We start from the raw sequence: 17959 nt of genomic DNA, 5'->3' as shown, positions 1-17959 counted from the left end.
CGTATATTCTTCTATTTTCAAGATAATATACCACTAGCTATACTAAAATATAGTCACTGGTTGCTTTGGAGTCATCTGATAAAATGTTCCAATCATCAACATTGTATCCTTCAAGGATGACAGAAAATATTTGATAATGCAATCCAAGACTCATGGTGCTTTTTAGGTATCTCGTGACTTTTTCTATAGTGACATAGCTCAATATTATGTCTAGTAGTAAACCTGCACAACAGTCCCACGACGTAGGCAGTGTCGGGTCTAGTACAGTCATTGACATACTTCAGGCTGCCAATGATGCTCCAATATTCAAAGTATTTATATTTCTTTAAGATTGTTTCAATTGAAAAGTTTCACACTTAGATCATATGGTGTGCAAGCAGGTTTACAGTCAAAGTATTTATATTTCTTTAAGATTGTTTCAACATATTTAGACTAATCCAAAGAAATTCTATTTTATGACCTAGTAATCTTGATTTAAAGGATTACATTCGCTTATCCGAGATCTTTCATATCAGAGTTGTTACACAACAATGATTTAATAATATATAGCATGAATGTTTGAATCAAATATGAGTAAGTCGTCTACATAGAGACATATGATAGTGCAAATGTCATTTTCAGATTTGTATAAATACATTTGTGACTTTCGTTCACTTTAAACTCATTCAATATAATCAAGTTATCAAACTTTTCATACCTGCTTAGAATCTTGTTGAAGATCATACAAAAATTTATCTAACTTATAGACCTTGTTTTTTTGTCCTTGAATCACAAAACTTTCAGGTTGTTCATATAGATTTCTTCTTCCAAGTCACCATTTAAAAAAGTTGTTTTGACATCCATATAGTGTATCATCAGGTTATGAATAGTTGCATGTGATATGAGCATCCTAATGGATGTTATTCTAGTGACTGGTGAGAAAGTGTCACAGAAATCTATATTTTTTCTTTGTCTAAAATATTTGGTTACAAAGCATGCCTTGTATTTATCAACAGTTCCATCAGGTTTTAATTTCTTTTTCAAAATCCATTTACAACCTATTGGTTTGCAACCAGGAGGCAAATCTACTAAATATCAAGTCCTGTTAGACTCTAGAGAATCCATTTCACCGTTTATTGATTCGTGCAATAAATCTGCATCCAAAGATGACAAAGCTTCTTTAAGATTTGTAGGATCCTCTTCTAAATTATAGGTCGTATATTCGGGTCCATAATCTTTAGCAACTCTGACTTTCTTACTTCTTCAAGTTCCTGCTTTGCGTTGTTTGCTACTTTCAGTGCTTCTTGTCACAAGAACGTGACTTAGTTCACTACCCCCACTATTTCTCCATTTGAAAGGGAATTTATTTTCATAGAAGTCAACATCATTTGACTCTATGATCACTTTTGCATTTAGGTCATAAAACATTTGTTCTGTACTGCATACCCAATGAATTCACATTCATATGCTTGCTCTACTAGATAGTTTAATTTGCTTGAGATAGGAGATTCTGACATAAGCCAGACAACCCCAAGTTTGAAAATAAGACAAGTTCGGTTGTCTTTTCTTCACTATCTAATAAGGAGATATTTTGTTTTTAGATTTAAGAACTCTATTCAAAATATAGCAAATAAACAATATATTATCTACACATCAACGAGATGCAACACTAGAGTTAAGCATATTAGCAACAATTAGTTTAATAAGAGTTTTATTCCTTTTTTTTTTCATCTTTATTATTCACTTCAATCAATTATGGTGCAGTTGCTCCATGTTTAATTACAGACAATTTATAAAAGGTTAAATTACATTTATGGTCCTTTAACTTAACTTTAGGTAACGTTTTAGTCCTTTATCTTTTTTTTTCCCGACTTGGTCCTTTATTTTAATTTTAAGTGACAATTTGATATTTTATGTTTTAAAATTTCAACAATGATATCATTTTTTATACAAAAATTCAAAAAAAAATTCAATCAAAACTCATAAAATTAATTATATTCTTCAATATAATACAAATTTCATTAAATTCGTAATGCAAATCTTCAAATAAACTCATATTTTCATACTTTATTTGATATTTTTAGGAATAAAGGACCAAGTCGGAAAAAAAAAAAAAAAAGATAAAGGACTAAAACGTTACCTGAAATTAAGTTAAAGGACCACAAATGTAATTTAGCCTTTATAAAACTTATTAAACACGCTAGAATTATACTTGGAAACTCTTAACCTTTTTACTAGATTGATTTTCAATTTCAGTTACAAATATCCTTAGCATGTCACATGTTTCCCTTTTTTTTTTCTTTCATCTCTTGTTAACGTCCCATCAAGTTCACATATATCAAAATGTAATAAATCTAAAGACTTAGATTCTCTATGTACAAATTGATGTGACACATCCCGTGTCTTTAAAAAAACAAAAATATTATAATAGTAATTAATTAATTAGTAGTAGTAGTAGTAGTAATAATAATAATAATAATAAAAATACTAAAAATAATAATAATAATAATAATAATAATAATAATAATAATAATAATAATAATAATAAATAGATAGGTAAAACAAATCAACCCCAACCTCACTCATTTCCATTTCTCTCCCACGGTACTCACTCCACCCCATTTTCATTTTTTTTCTTCGTTTTCTTTCCTTCTTCTTCTTCTTCTTCTTCTTCCTCTCACTTAAAGTCACAATAAACTCATAGAAAGGATATACATTCCCTAAGCAACTTTATCATATTTTCACAAGTTCTTGGGTATAATTTTTGGCTTAGGGTTTGTGTTCTAAGGAAGAAGAATGATACCCATTTCTTGAGAGTTAATTATTGAGACTCTTTGAGGTAAATACACAACTCTAAAGCTAGTAAAAATCTCTAAAAAAATGTAATTTTATTTATAAATTTTATTTTTTTTATTTAGAGTAAATTTAAATAATTTTCATTGTTTCACAGAGTTAGTTAAACTTTAGAATATTTTTCTAAAGTTTGAGAATATTTTTTATGCTCAGATTTGGCAATTGAGGTCATGTCGGCTACTTTGGGAGTTATTGGAGAACAAACTAGTCGATTCTTCATAGTTGTGAGTTGACGACGGTCATCGTCATATATGTTAATAATGTTATAATTGTTATTTTACTCGTTTTCTATGTTAAAGTATTTATTTAAAAATTTGGGAAACACAACCTTTGAAATTTATCTCGATTTCGTCATTTATTATTTTAATGGTCTTTGTTATATAATATGTTATTAGTTTGATTTACGTATGAGTTAAAAGTATTTAAATATTGAATTGTTATCCGATTGAATATGTTTTCCATGAATTACGATGAAATGAGAAATGATTTTAAATACGTGTTTTGAGAAATCGTTGTTATAATTATTAAATCCTTAACGGTGTTAGGTGCACCTAATTACCTCGTTTTGATTAAGAAGAGTTACCTGTTAGATGAAGTCGTCCCTATGAGAAATGTCATTTGTGGGAGGAGAGAGCTATCAACGAGATGTAAGCTCCCTAATTGATGTGTGATGATGCATTGCGGGATTGAGATGAGAAAGCTATCCATTAGATGGAGTTACCCCTAATGGAAAGACCACCCTTAGGAGGAAAGGGCTATCAATGAGATGAAGCCGCCTCTTGGTTCTCAAGAATTTCTATTTTTACTTGTTTGATTTTTATGATGATTTTAAGGTTATTCATTTTGATTTCGCTTTGCTACTAATTGAATTTTAATATTTCTATATGAACAACTAAATTATTAGTTTAATGATTTTATTATATGTATAACATAATCGCCACAAGATTGTAAAGCAGTTATTCGTACCTTTTCGTGTTTCTCTTCTAGTTGATAGTGGTTGTTGTCTCCTCACTAAGTTTTCGTTACTTACCCTTTCATGTTTATTTTTTTTTCTCCAGATTCACAGACAGTTGAGTAGCAAAGTGTTAGTAGATTCAAGTCTCGACCATATTTCTTTTTGATAGACCTCTTTGATCGAGAATCATTTTTTTGTAAAGTCTGTTGAATCTGATGTAATTTGCAGCTATTTTGGAGTCTAAAAAGTCTTTTTTTGGGAAATGTATTAAACAATTAGACTATGTTCTTTGGATTATGACTGAATTGAAAGTTAAACAGGAATTTTATAAATTTAGGAATGTTGAAGTTACAAAGAATACTATGTCGAAATTTCGAGAAAAAATATATATTTTTGAAATGGTTATTGAGAACAATTTAGTTGTTTAATTGTTAAGTTAGTTGATAGGCTTTCTAGGCTAGAGGTATAACTTAGTTTTTGGGTCATGACAATATGTGAACTCTTTGTTATTTTAGTTTGACTATAAGAATCACATTTTTCAAAATCATTTAAAAATAACATGTTATCACAAAGTCTAGCATGTCAAAATTAATATCACACTACATGTAAGAAGAAAAAAACATTTTATTGATTTCAACATTCAAATAGAAGGACATATATTAAATTTCAACATTTAATTTAATGGGAGTGTGCCTCCACGGATCTATCATCGGTCATCTGATACTCTGTATAACAGTTCACAACATACTTATTCAGAGCATCTCTAGCAGTATTGTTGGAACTGTAGTAGTTATACAGATCATCAACAAGTTCATTAAGAATATAATTCTCATCATTATTCTCCCATGAATTAATTCTCCAACTTTCTTATTATTTTTTATTTGCTTCAAACTTAAATAGTTTATTGAAATAAGAGGCAACATAACCAAATCTAGTAATCTCTTAGGTTGACATATCAGAAAGAAATGTCTTAAAATTGTTAATTTTGAGTTTCGAAAAACTGTGTAAAATTCACAACTTATGTCACCGAAGATATTACCGGTTCTAATGTGTGACTTTAGAAAAAAATTCTTTCCAATGTGGGACTTAAACAAATTTTAAAATTTACACAATAACATACTCTATGTTCCAACATGTGGTTAGGCCAAATCTGGTCTCAGACTGTATGGCCTGGGAAACTTTGCTGCATTGTGATGTCTTAAGCAAGTGGAAGTTAATAATGTGATTGTAATTTGTAGGGAATTGTTATGGGGTGTTTTTGTTTGTGGTTGGAGGGGTGTTCACTACAAGAAAAGAAGGAATTTGTGAGGACCAAAAGCCATCACAAAGGGCAAATAGCAGCCACAAAGGGGTTATTTGCGGCGGCCTTAGGCAGCCACAAATAAGCTGGTCACAAACTTTTGTGAGGGCTTTTGCAGTCACAAAGTTTGTAAAACACGTTACCGTTTGTGAGGGCTTTTGCAGCCACAAAAGACTGCCTTTGTGAGGGCCTTTGCAGCCACAAAAACCTGCCTTTGTGAGGGCACAGGCCGCCACAAAGGACATGCTGGTTTTAAAAAATTCAGCCTTTGTGAGGGCCCAGACCGCCACAAATGCTTCCATTTGTGAGGGTTTAGGCCGCCACAAAGGATCATCCAGATTAAAAAATTAATATTTTGTGAGGGCTTAGGCCGCCACAAAATATTAAGTATATTAAAAAAATTAATTTTTTAAATTCGAAATTAATACTTTATTATAATATTATATATAATAAATTAATATGAATATAAATTGAAAATTTAAATTTAAATTACAATTAAATTTAAAATATAATATCAATATAAAATAAATTTAATATATAATAAACTAATCTGAATATAAATTAAACATTTAAATTAAAAATATAATATTACAATTTAATTATCATTTAAATTAAATTTAAAATATAATATTTAAATTTAAATTAAATTTAAATTAAATTTAAATTTAAATTTGAAAATTAAAATAAATATTATATATAAAAATATAATATTAATAATAATTAAAGTAATTACTACCAACCCAAATAAATTAAAATCAATAAAGTAATATAGTTTAAAAAAAAATAGTTATATTAAAATCAATAAATTTTACTTTATATGGCAATTAGGGGAGCATTAATTAATTTGCAAACAATATAATAAATTAGTATCAAGACCAGTATAATTATATAAACCGAAATAAAATTTTAAATGATTGAATTATTATTAATATTATATATTTAAAACTATATTACTTTATGGATTTTAATTTATTTAAAATTCAATAATATTAATTACATAAATAACTTCAAATCAAAAATAAAATTAAAAAAAAAAAAACTAAATATATAATATAATATAAACTTACCAAAATTGAAGCAACGTTGGAGGAATATTTTTAGTAGAGAGAAGGTGGAGAGAAAATTTAGAAGGGGGGTTTAGAGAGAAGTTAGAAGTGAAAAATGATGAGAGGAGTGGAGTAATATATATAGGATTTGGTTGATCCTTTGTGGCGGCCAAAACAACCACAAAATGTAACAGGTATAAAATTTGTGGCGGTCTGGGCGGCCAAAAAATGTCACGTAACTTTATTCTTTTGTGGCGGCATTTGCAGCCACAAAATGCAAAGGCTCAGACTTTTGTGGCGGCCTTTGCAGCCACAAAGTGTAACGTCCCTTCAGACATTTGTGGCAGCCTTTACACTCACAAAAGTTTGTGGCCGTAAAAGCCCTCACAAAAATCTTAAAAATTTAGGTGGATTTTGTGGCTGCCTAAGCCCTCACAAAATCACAACGTGTGATTTTGTGAGAGGTTAGGCAGCCACAAAATCCACCTAAATTTTTAAACATTTGTGAGGGCTTTTTCAGCCACAAATAAAGACCAATTTCAATTTTTGTATTTGTGAGAGCTTTTTCGATCACTAATTTGTGAGGGTTTTTTTCAGCCACAAAATATTTGTAAAATTGACCACAAATTAAGATTTTTCTTGTAGTGGTTATTAAGGTGTTTGGCTGCTGCTAAGGATTGCTGGTATGCGATATTCATGTGCATATCAATAGTTCTTCAATTGTATTTACAACATTGTAAATACTAGTGGCCTTTTGAATGAATTTTTCATAACTGATTTGGAGCTTTGGAAATCAGGGCCACACTACAATAGTGTAAATACTAGTGGCCTTTAGATTTGGACATGAAACACACGTCATAGGTGCCATTTTTCATAACTGATTGAGAGATATTGCAAATTTATTAGTCTAAAACCCCAACATAACACTGGTAGACGTTAACCATAGATCTTGACAGACAAAATTAACACTAACCTAAAATTATTAAGCTGTAGAAGAATAACAAAACCCAAAAGCAGTTGAAATCCAAGAAAAGAAAGTCCTTGAATAGATGTCAAAAGACCACTTGCCACAGGTCTCAATTTTGCATGTTCTACCTGCAATATTAGATTGTGCAGAAAATACATAAAATTTGAATAGCATGATCACTTGAAAAAAGTTGAGCATTTCTCATAATATAAAGGGAAGAAGTATGACATCACATGCAATCATATGCTCACCAAACACAAGTAACTTGATATTATTTAATTAATATTTGAAACATAATGGTGGCCTTGACTATTATTATAATGTCACTAACTTATTGATGTGTATGAAAAGTCTTGAACCAATTTGATCTTTGAAGTAAGATTTTCACATGATTGGTTTCTCTAATTTGAATCATAATAAAAAAATAATACTTCTAGGTGTAAGCCTTTGCCCAGGATCTTTAAAGCTGTAGTCAAACATATCCACACACAAATTCCACTTAAATACACACAATAGTTTACAACAGAAAAAACAACGACACTTACCTTTGTATATACTCACATAATCAAATGAGAATTGCTCAAAGCATAGGCGCATTTCACAAGTACTGCCATTTTTGTTTTGTGCTTCACAAGACAAAAATCCATAATGATGAAAACCCTTCCAAAATCCAGGATTTGACATCCAATTCAAATAAAAAACAGATAAAATATCTGATCATCAATCAACTTCCATGGCAATTACTAACTATCAGTTAATTATAACCTATTAAACATTAATGCAAATTAATCATTTTGGTAATTCAGATTTGAGGCATACCATTTCATTAAACAAAACATTCCCTTTGGTCACAGCAACAAACGAACAGCAGCACAATGCAAAATCCAAACAGCAAACTCTACTACTCCTTCAAAACCAACTAACTAGATAACACAAGACATATAACTCTGTCATAAGAGGTAAGATCTAGCCTACAACCAATCAAAATGCGCACAAAGAAAAAAGTTAATTGTTGAATCCCACAAATACGGTCAAAACTCATACAGTATTCATCTGCAAAATCGCCTCAGGTTACAGTTGCAAAGGGACTAGAGTAATCAAAGCTCAAGATATCAAATTATCTATCCATGCTTTAAGGCAGCAACAACTAGCTTTCACATTAAGGTAACATCTATAAATTTGGAGACATCAAGACATTCAATCCCTTACAAAAATCATGGAACAAAGTATATCCAACTTGTGGTCGAATTTGGAGTAATTAAGCTCATGTATACCACATTTTTAGATAATGATAGAAGAAAAGAACATTTCATTTCCCTTATGAATTCACTAACCAAACATGGATTCCTTACATTATAAATAAAGAGTTCACAAGACATCCATCCCTTACAAAATTTGTGTAACAGTATATCCATCGATTACCACCGTTTAAGTGTTTTATTTTTTTTTTTAAGCAGAAGATTGAAGATTCTTTTTTATTTAGCCAAGTTTCAAGGTTCTCGAACAATCACGTATGAGAAAAGATAGATATCTCAATTTTAAACCAGTTGGGGCAAATTTTTTGGAATTAAAATTTCAGAATTGTGCAAAACTCCATCATATTAACAACCTTAAAAAGTTTTTTTCTTTCAAAATCTTGAAAACAAATAGGGTCTTGGGACAGAGCATTTTTACCCAATGAATGTTTTTTTATTTATCAAGCAGAAGATTGAAGGTTCTTGAATAATTCAAGAATGAGATAAAAATCTCTTTCAAAAAATTGTTACCAAATTGGGTCTTGGCACATAACGTGTTTTGCTCAATTAAGGTCTTTTTCTCAAGCAGATGATTGAATATTCTTGATTAATCAAGAATGAGATAAAAATCTCTCTCAAAATATTAGTACCAAACAAGATCTTGGCACATAACATGTTTTGTTCAATTAAGGGTCTTTTTCTCAAGCAGATGATTGAATATTCTTGACTAATCAAGAATGAGATAAAAATCTCTTTCAAAAATTGGCACCAAACTAGATCTTGGCACATAACATGTTTTGCTCAATTAAGGTCTTTTTCTCAAGCAGATGATTGAATATTCTTGACTAATCAAGAATGAGATAAAAATCTCTTTCAAAAAATTGTTACCAAATTGGGTCTTGGCACATAACGTATTTTGCTCAATTAAGAGTCTTTTTCTCAAGCAGATGATTGAATATTCTTGATTAATCAAGAATGAGATAAAAATCTCTCTCAAAATATTAGTACCAAACTATATCTTGGCACATAACATGTTTTGTTCAATTAAGGGTCTTTTTCTCAAGCAGATGATTGAATATTCTTGATTAATCAAGAATGAAATAAAAATCTCTCTCAAAATATTATTACCAAACAAGATCTTGACACATAACATGTTTTGTTCAATTAAGGGTATTTTTCTCAAGCAGATGATTGAATATTCTTGACTAATCAAGAATGAGATAAAAATCTCTCTCAAAATATTAGTACCAAACAAGATCTTGGCACGTAACATGTTTTGTTCAATTAAGGGTCTTTTTCTCAAGCAGATGATTGAATATTCTTGATTAATCAAGAATGAGATAAAATCTCTCTCAAAATATTAGTACCAAACAAGATCTTGGCACGTAACATGTTTTGTTCAATTAAGGGTCTTTTTCTCAAGCAGATGATTGAATATTCTTGATTAATCAAGAATGAGATAAAATCTCTCTCAAAATATTAGTACCAAACAAGATCTTGGCACGTAACATGTTTTGTTCAATTAAGGGTCTTTTTCTCAAGCAGATGATTGAATATTCTTGATTAATCAAGAATGAGATAAAATCTCTCTCAAAATATTAGTACCAAACAAGATCTTGGCACGTAACATGTTTTGTTCAATTAAGGGTCTTTTTCTCAAGCAGATGATTGAATATTCTTGATTAATCAAGAATGAGATAAAATCTCTCTCAAAATATTAGTACCAAACAAGATCTTGGCACGTAACATGTTTTGTTCAATTAAGGGTCTTTTTCTCAAGCAGATGATTGAATATTCTTGATTAATCAAGAATGAGATAAAATCTCTCTCAAAATATTAGTACCAAACAAGATCTTGGCACGTAACATGTTTTGTTCAATTAAGGGTCTTTTTCTCAAGCAGATGATTGAATATTCTTGATTAATCAAGAATGAGATAAAATCTCTCTCAAAATATTAGTACCAAACAAGATCTTGGCACGTAACATGTTTTGTTCAATTAAGGGTCTTTTTCTCAAGCAGATGATTGAATATTCTTGATTAATCAAGAATGAGATAAAATCTCTCTCAAAATATTAGTACCAAACAAGATCTTGGCACGTAACATGTTTTGTTCAATTAAGGGTCTTTTTCTCAAGCAGATGATTGAATATTCTTGATTAATCAAGAATGAGATAAAATCTCTCTCAAAATATTAGTACCAAACAAGATCTTGGCACGTAACATGTTTTGTTCAATTAAGGGTCTTTTTCTCAAGCAGATGATTGAATATTCTTGATTAATCAAGAATGAGATAAAATCTCTCTCAAAATATTAGTACCAAACAAGATCTTGGCACGTAACATGTTTTGTTCAATTAAGGGTCTTTTTCTCAAGCAGATGATTGAATATTCTTGATTAATCAAGAATGAGATAAAATCTCTCTCAAAATATTAGTACCAAACAAGATCTTGGCACATAACATGTTTTGTTCAATTAAGGGTATTTTTCTCAAGCAGATGATTGAATATTCTTGACTAATCAAGAATGAGATAAAAATCTATTTGAAAATATTGACACCAAACTAGATCTTGGCACATAAGGGTCTTCTTCTCAAGCAGATGATTGAATATTCTTGACTAATCAAGAATGAGATAAAAATCTCTTTCAAAAAATTGTTACCAAATTGGGTCTTGGCACATAACGTATTTTGCTCAATTAAGAGTCTTTTTCTCAAGCAGATGATTGAATATTCTTGATTAATCAAGAATGAGATAAAATCTCTCTCAAAATATTAGTACCAAACAAGATCTAGGCACATAACATGTTTTGTTCAATTAAGGGTCTTATTCTCAAGCAGATGATTGAATATTCTTGATTAATCAAGAATGAGATAAAATCTCTCTCAAAATATTAGTACCAAACAAGATCTAGGCACATAACATGTTTTGTTCAATTAAGGGTCTTATTCTCAAGCAGATGATTGAATATTCTTGATTAATCAAGAATGAGATAAAATCTCTCTCAAAATATTAGTACCAAACTAGATTTTGGCACATAACATGTTTTGTTCAATTAAGGGTCTTATTCTCAAGCAGATGATTGAATATTCTTGACTAATCAAGAATGAGATAAAAATCTCTTTCAAAAATTGGCACCAAACTAGATCTTGGCACATAACATGTTTTGCTCAATTAAGGGTCTTTTTCTCAAGCAGATGATTGAATATTCTTGACTAATCAAGAATGGGATAAAAATCTCTTTCAAAAATTGGCACCAAACTAGATCTTGGCACATAACATGTTTTGCTCAATTAAGGGTCTTTTTCTCAAGCAGATGATTGAATATTCTTGACTAATCAAGAATGAGATAAAAATCTCTCTCAAAATATTAGTACCAAACTAGATCTTGACACATAATATGTTTTGTTCAATTAAGGGTATTTTTCTCAAGCAGATGATTGAATATTCTTGACTAATCAAGAATGAGATAAAAATCTATTTCAAAATATTGACACCAAACTAGATCTTGGCACATAAGGGTCTTTTTCTCAAGCAGATGATTGAATATTCTTGACTAATCAAGAATGAGATAAAAATCTATTTCAAAATATTGACACCAAACTAGATCTTGGCACATAAGGGTCTTTTTCTCAAGCAGATGATTGAATATTCTTGACTAATCAAGAATGAGATAAAAATCTCTTTCAAAAAATTATTACCAAATTAGGTCTTGGCACATAACGTATTTTGCTCAATTAAGAGTCTTTTTCTCAAGCAGATGATTGAATATTCTTGATTAATCAAGAATGAGATAAAATCTCTCTCAAAATATTAGTACCAAACTAGATTTTGGCACATAACATGTTATGTTCAATTAAGGGTCTTTTTCTCAAGCAGATGATTGAATATTCTTGACTAATCAAGAATGAGATAAAAATCTCTTTCAAAAATTGGCACCAAACTAGATCTTGGCACATAACATGTTTTGTTCAATTAAGGGTCTTTTTCTCAAGCAGATGATTGAATATTCTTGACTAATCAAGAATGAGATAAAAATCTCTTTCAAAAATTGGCACCAAACTAGATCTTGGCACATAACATGTTTTGTTCAATTAAGGGTCTTTTTCTCAAGCAGATGATTGAATATTCTTGACTAATCAAGAATGAGATAAAAATCTCTTTCAAAAATTGGCACCAAACTAGATCTTGGCACATAACATGTTTTGTTCAATTAAGGGTCTTTTTCTCAAGCAGATGATTGAATATTCTTGACTAATCAAGAATGAGATAAAAATCTCTTTCAAAAATTGGCACCAAACTAGATCTTGGCACATAACATGTTTTGTTCAATTAAGGGTCTTTTTCTCAAGCAGATGATTGAATATTCTTGACTAATCAAGAATGAGATAAAAATCTCTTTCAAAAATTGGCACCAAACTAGATCTTGGCACATAACATGTTTTGTTCAATTAAGGGTCTTTTTCTCAAGCAGATGATTGAATATTCTTGACTAATCAAGAATGAGATAAAAATCTCTTTCAAAAATTGGCACCAAACTAGATCTTGGCACATAACATGTTTTGTTCAATTAAGGGTCTTTTTCTCAAGCAGATGATTGAATATTCTTGATTAATCAAAAATGAAATAAAAATCTCTCTCAAAATATTAGTACCAAACTAGATCTTGACACATAATATGTTTTGTTCAATTAAGGGTATTTTTCTCAAGCAGATGATTGAATATTCTTGACTAATCAAGAATGAGATAAAAATCTATTTCAAAATATTGACACCAAACTAGATCTTGGCACATAAGGGTCTTTTTCTCAAGCAGATGATTGAATATTCTTGACTAATCAAGAATGAGATAAAAATCTCTTTCAAAAAATTGTTACCAAATTAGGTCGTGGCACATAACGTATTTTGCTCAATTAAGGGTCTTTTTCTCAAGCAGATGATTGAATATTCTTGATTAATCAAGAATGAGATAAAAATCTCTCTCAAAATATTAGTACCAAACTAGATCTTGGCACATAACATGTTTTGTTCAATTAAGGGTCTTTTTCTCAAGCAGATGATTGAATATTCTTGACTAATCAAGAATGAGATAAAAATCTCTGTCAAAATATTGGCACCAAACTAGATCTTGGCACATAACATGTTTTGCTCAATTAAGGGTCTTTTTCTCCAGCAGATGATTGAATATTCTTGACTAATCAAGAATGAGATAAAAATCTCTTACAAAAAATTGTTACCAAATTGGGTCTTGACACATAACGTATTTTGCTCAATTAAGGGTCTTTTTCTCAAGCAGATGATTGAATTTCTTGATTAATCAAGAATGAGATAAAAATCTCTCTCAAAATATTAGTACCAAACTAGATCTTGGCACATAACATGTTTTGTTCAATTAAGGGTCTTTTTCTCAAGCAGGTGATTGAATATTCTTGACTAATCAAGAATGAGATAAAAATCTCTTTCAAAATATTGACACCAAACTAGATCTTGGCACATAAGGGTCTTTTTCTCAAGCAGATGATTGAATATTCTTGACTAATCAAGAATGGGATAAAAATCTCTTTCAAAAAATTGTTACCAAATTGGTTCTTGGCACATAACGTATTTTGCTCAATTAATGGTCTTTTTCTCATGCAGATGATTGAATATTCTTGATTAATCAAGAATGAGATAAAAATATCTCTCAAAATATTAGTAGCAAACTAGATCTTGGCACATAACATGTTTTGTTCAATTAAGGGTCTTTTTCTCAAGCAGATGATTGAATATTCTTGACTAATCAAGAATGAGATAAAAATCTCTTTCAAAAATTGGCACCAAACTAGATCTTGGCACATAACATGTTTTGCTCAATTAAGGGTCTTTTTCTCAAGCAGATGATTGAATATTCTTGACTAATCAAGAATGAGATAAAAATCTCTTTCAAAAAATTGTTACCAAATTGAGTCTTGGCACATAAATGTATTTTGCTCATGCTCAAGGGTCTTTTTCTGAAGCAGATGATTGAATATTCTTGATTAATCAAGAATGAGATAAAAATCTCTCTCAAACTATTAGTATCAAACTATTAGTACCAAACTAGATCTTGGCACATAACATGTATTGATCAATTAAGGGTCTTTTTCTCAAGCAGATGATTGAATATTCTTGACTAATCAAGAATGAGATAAAAATCTCTTTCAAAATATTGTTACCAAATTGAGTCTTGTTAACATGTTTTTTTCAATTAAGGGACTTTTTCTCAAACAAATGACCGAATATTATTGAATAATTCAAGAATGAGATAAAAATCTCTTTCAAAATATTGGTACCAAATTAGATTTTGGCACATATCATGTTTTGCTCAATTAAGAGTTTTTTTCTCATGCATGATTGAATATTCTTGACTAATCAAGAATGAGAAAATATGTATCCCAATAAATTCAAATACTTTGCACAGAAAATTCAAAATTTACCATAACTAACGAAAAGGAAGTCTTTTAAAAATTGATGCAAAACAGAGTTCGAACATTGCGGGACAAAAACGTTCAAGAAGGCTAGAGTTATGAATCTTGTACTCCACAACCTTTTTAAAAAAAGATTTCATCTTGATTCTTTTTCTTTAAGCAGAAGATGGAATGTTCTTGAACAATCAAGAATGAGAAAATGGAGATCCCAAATACAAACCAGACGGGACAAAATCTGTTGAAATGAAATTCCAAAATCGTACAACAAAAGTAAAAAGTGTATTTCAAACTTTGGTACAAAATAGGGTTTTCAGAAACAAAACATTTTCATCAATTAAAGCAGAAGATTGAAATCAAGAATGAGAAAATGGTTTCCTGCAAACAGAGTCTTGCAACAGTGAGGGACAAGTACGTTTCACATAAGTTTCAATACTTTCTTTGAAGAAAAAAGAAACTGAAATAACCGACATAGCATCGTAAAATAAAAACGTAACTATAACGCGTAATGGGAAAAGGAGTATGTATGTTGTTTATAAAGCCTATCGTGTTGGGCTTAGGTATTTTAGTGGAACTTGAGTATAGGCCCACTACCAAGTTATTGCTATTCGACTCTTTTTAACAAATGGTTATACAAAAAGCAACCAAATACTTTTATAATAAAAAAAAAAAAAAAACAAATGGTTATATCCGAAACAAAAATTTGATGGTTAAAATATTTTAAAGTAATTTGAAGTCGATTTCTTAAAATAATTTTTCTTATATTAAAAGAACCGATTAAAAATTTAAGGATGTCATTAGATATAATTTTTTTCAAGTTTACAACCAACCTAATAATAATTTATAGACTTGATCATTTTTTTTTTATTTCGACGATGTAATTATAATTATCAATTCAGTTATAAATTAAATTTATCAAATACTTTAATTTTAATTAATTAATTTTTCAACTATAACTTATCAATTATTAGTTATTTTTTTAGTTATCAGTTTATTTTTTAACTATTAAGCTTATAGTTTAATTTTATTAAACAGAGTTTAAGTCTATAAATATATATCTTCTATATCTTTGAGTGAATCAAGCCTTTGATTCATAATGTGTTTGCATAAGAATCTAATAAATAATATTTATAAGTATTTAAAATATAAATACTACAAATTAAATAGTTTGAACTCAAATAGTTAATCAACTTGCATAAGGGTCAATTATTCAAGATAATTTAAATTTGAACTTTGATCGATGCAATGCAAGATTACTAAATCTGTTTTCTCTAGTAATCGGAGGGATAAGACAAAAATATGCAATCAACAAGCGTAAATAAATTGCAATATTATTTAATGTTTAATTATCACATCATCTCTGTTTGTTATTTGCACACTACCTTTTTGTCTGAAAAATAAATGCTAAAGAAGGTGCATGTTATAGGATGAGTATTATTTATTTATCGCATATAAAAAATAATTAAAAAGAAAATCATGTGCACATATAATTATAAGAAGGAAAAGCATCAGCTATACGAAGAACATTGTCTTGAATTAAAAGGCATGCATAATAGTAGTGAATTTATATTTGGACATTCTTATAGAACACACCTTCCCCTCAGAGACATGAAATGGCAGGAGGAAAAGCTATCCAACAACATTGTGTGTTGGATTTAAATCAATCCAACATCAAACACTACAATCCAAACTTCTTAAAGAAGTTGTTTTTATTACAGTGGGAACTGACCAGTTAAACGAATATGCTCGAGAGTACAGCGTAAACCGTATCTATTAACAGCTGCATTAGCTGATCTAAAGCCTCCACCATAAGCTGGGGAAGAATCATTTGCAATCTGGTTCATGAAAAATTCACCCAATTTATTCTCAACTTTGGATTTCACACCTTTCTTCGATGAGTAAGAGGAAGAAGAAGAAGCTGATGATGTTGATGGCATGGTTCTAGACCCTGACATCACTTCTGCATCAAGCCACAAGTAAGAAAGAAGCTGACAAATACCTTCCTCTACTGCAGGATCAAGGTTGCGGTAACCTGCTTAGTTTAAAATAAATGAATGAGATGAAAATAAAATCATGCACTACTAATGAATTTGATGCCAAGAAAAAATCAAAATGTATAAATGTAACAACCTTTAAGGCGTAACCAACCATGCATCAACTCATGGGCAAGGATAGCACCTGTGAGTAACCTGCATATTCCATAAAAATAATAGAACAATTGTTAAAAAGTCTTAACATCATCACAAGCATAAAGTAGCATAATAGCATTTGTCTCTGTCATTGTCTCTCTAATTAGAGAGGGGCAAAAAGAGAAGCTTCCTTTGTGTATTAAATATTAATTACCTCGGAAGACCATAGAGAACAAGAATAGCTGTAACTTCACATTTTCTAATCAGCTTTTGAGGTTGAGTTCGCATACCCATTAATCGATGGCCTCCAATTCTTGACCATCTATGGACCTGAAACAACAAAAAATCAGAAATAAGTGGAAGTGCATGAAAGCTTCCACAATCCACATGCTCCAATCTGATAAAACAGAAGTTACACCGAAACATCTGATTACATTAAATCATTCCATTTTCTCAAATTATTAACGTGTCAGTGTCGCGTTTGGTGTCCATGTTTGTGTTAGTGCTTCATAGAAAGCAAACAGTTTTGAAAATCATACACTGGTGACAGTCTGCTCTTCTGAAAGGCACAAGCCTCTTGTTTCTGGCAGGTGATGGAAACCCTGGTAGAAACCAATTAGAAAGAGTAAGAAGAATTGCATTAATTCCTATATGAATGAAAAACAACCAATAGATGGTTCATTACATTCTTCTCTCCAACAATGGCTTCATTAAGTGCTTCTCTCCCAACTAGAAGCATGGGGATTTGTTGATCGATTCTCATATTCATTCCTTCATAATAGTCTCTAATAGCATGATAAAGAGGTTGGCATTCACCAGTATCTGTTATAGCAGATTCCATGCACTCAAAGCACAAAATCCGTCCATCTTCCAATCTAAAGTATCTTTCACCGCGAGACTTCAAGGAGAAGATAATTAAAAATATATATCAGAAAAGGAGAGAAACATATAGAAAAATGTTATTTCCATTATCTTAAAATATATATATATATATATATATATATATATATATATATATATATATATATATATATATATATATATATATATATATA

General features: G+C 30.0%; 1 protein-coding gene across 3 annotated transcripts in view; it reads right to left on the bottom strand.

The window, feature by feature from the left end:
* Window positions 1–16288: 16288 nt before the first annotated feature.
* LOC101502367 (protein DA1-related 2-like) overlaps window positions 16289–17959 on the bottom strand; it is a 6481-nt gene continuing 4810 nt past the window's right edge. For all 3 annotated transcript variants that reach the window (XM_012716581.3, XM_004503148.4, XM_073370444.1), the window contains 5 exons: window positions 17590–17802; window positions 17444–17506; window positions 17119–17234; window positions 16906–16964; window positions 16289–16807 (listed from right to left, as the gene is read on the bottom strand). In XM_012716581.3, the coding sequence (XP_012572035.1) occupies window positions 16488–16807; window positions 16906–16964; window positions 17119–17234; window positions 17444–17506; window positions 17590–17802 (771 nt within the window). In that variant the 3' untranslated portion in view covers window positions 16289–16487. The remainder of the gene's footprint in view (window positions 16808–16905; window positions 16965–17118; window positions 17235–17443; window positions 17507–17589; window positions 17803–17959) is intronic.

This window comes from Cicer arietinum, chromosome 6 (assembly GCF_000331145.2).
Source record: "Cicer arietinum cultivar CDC Frontier isolate Library 1 chromosome 6, Cicar.CDCFrontier_v2.0, whole genome shotgun sequence".
NCBI lineage: Eukaryota > Viridiplantae > Streptophyta > Magnoliopsida > Fabales > Fabaceae > Cicer > Cicer arietinum.
Note: the sequence above shows the minus strand (reverse complement) of the source record. Positions and strands in the feature narration are given on the sequence as shown.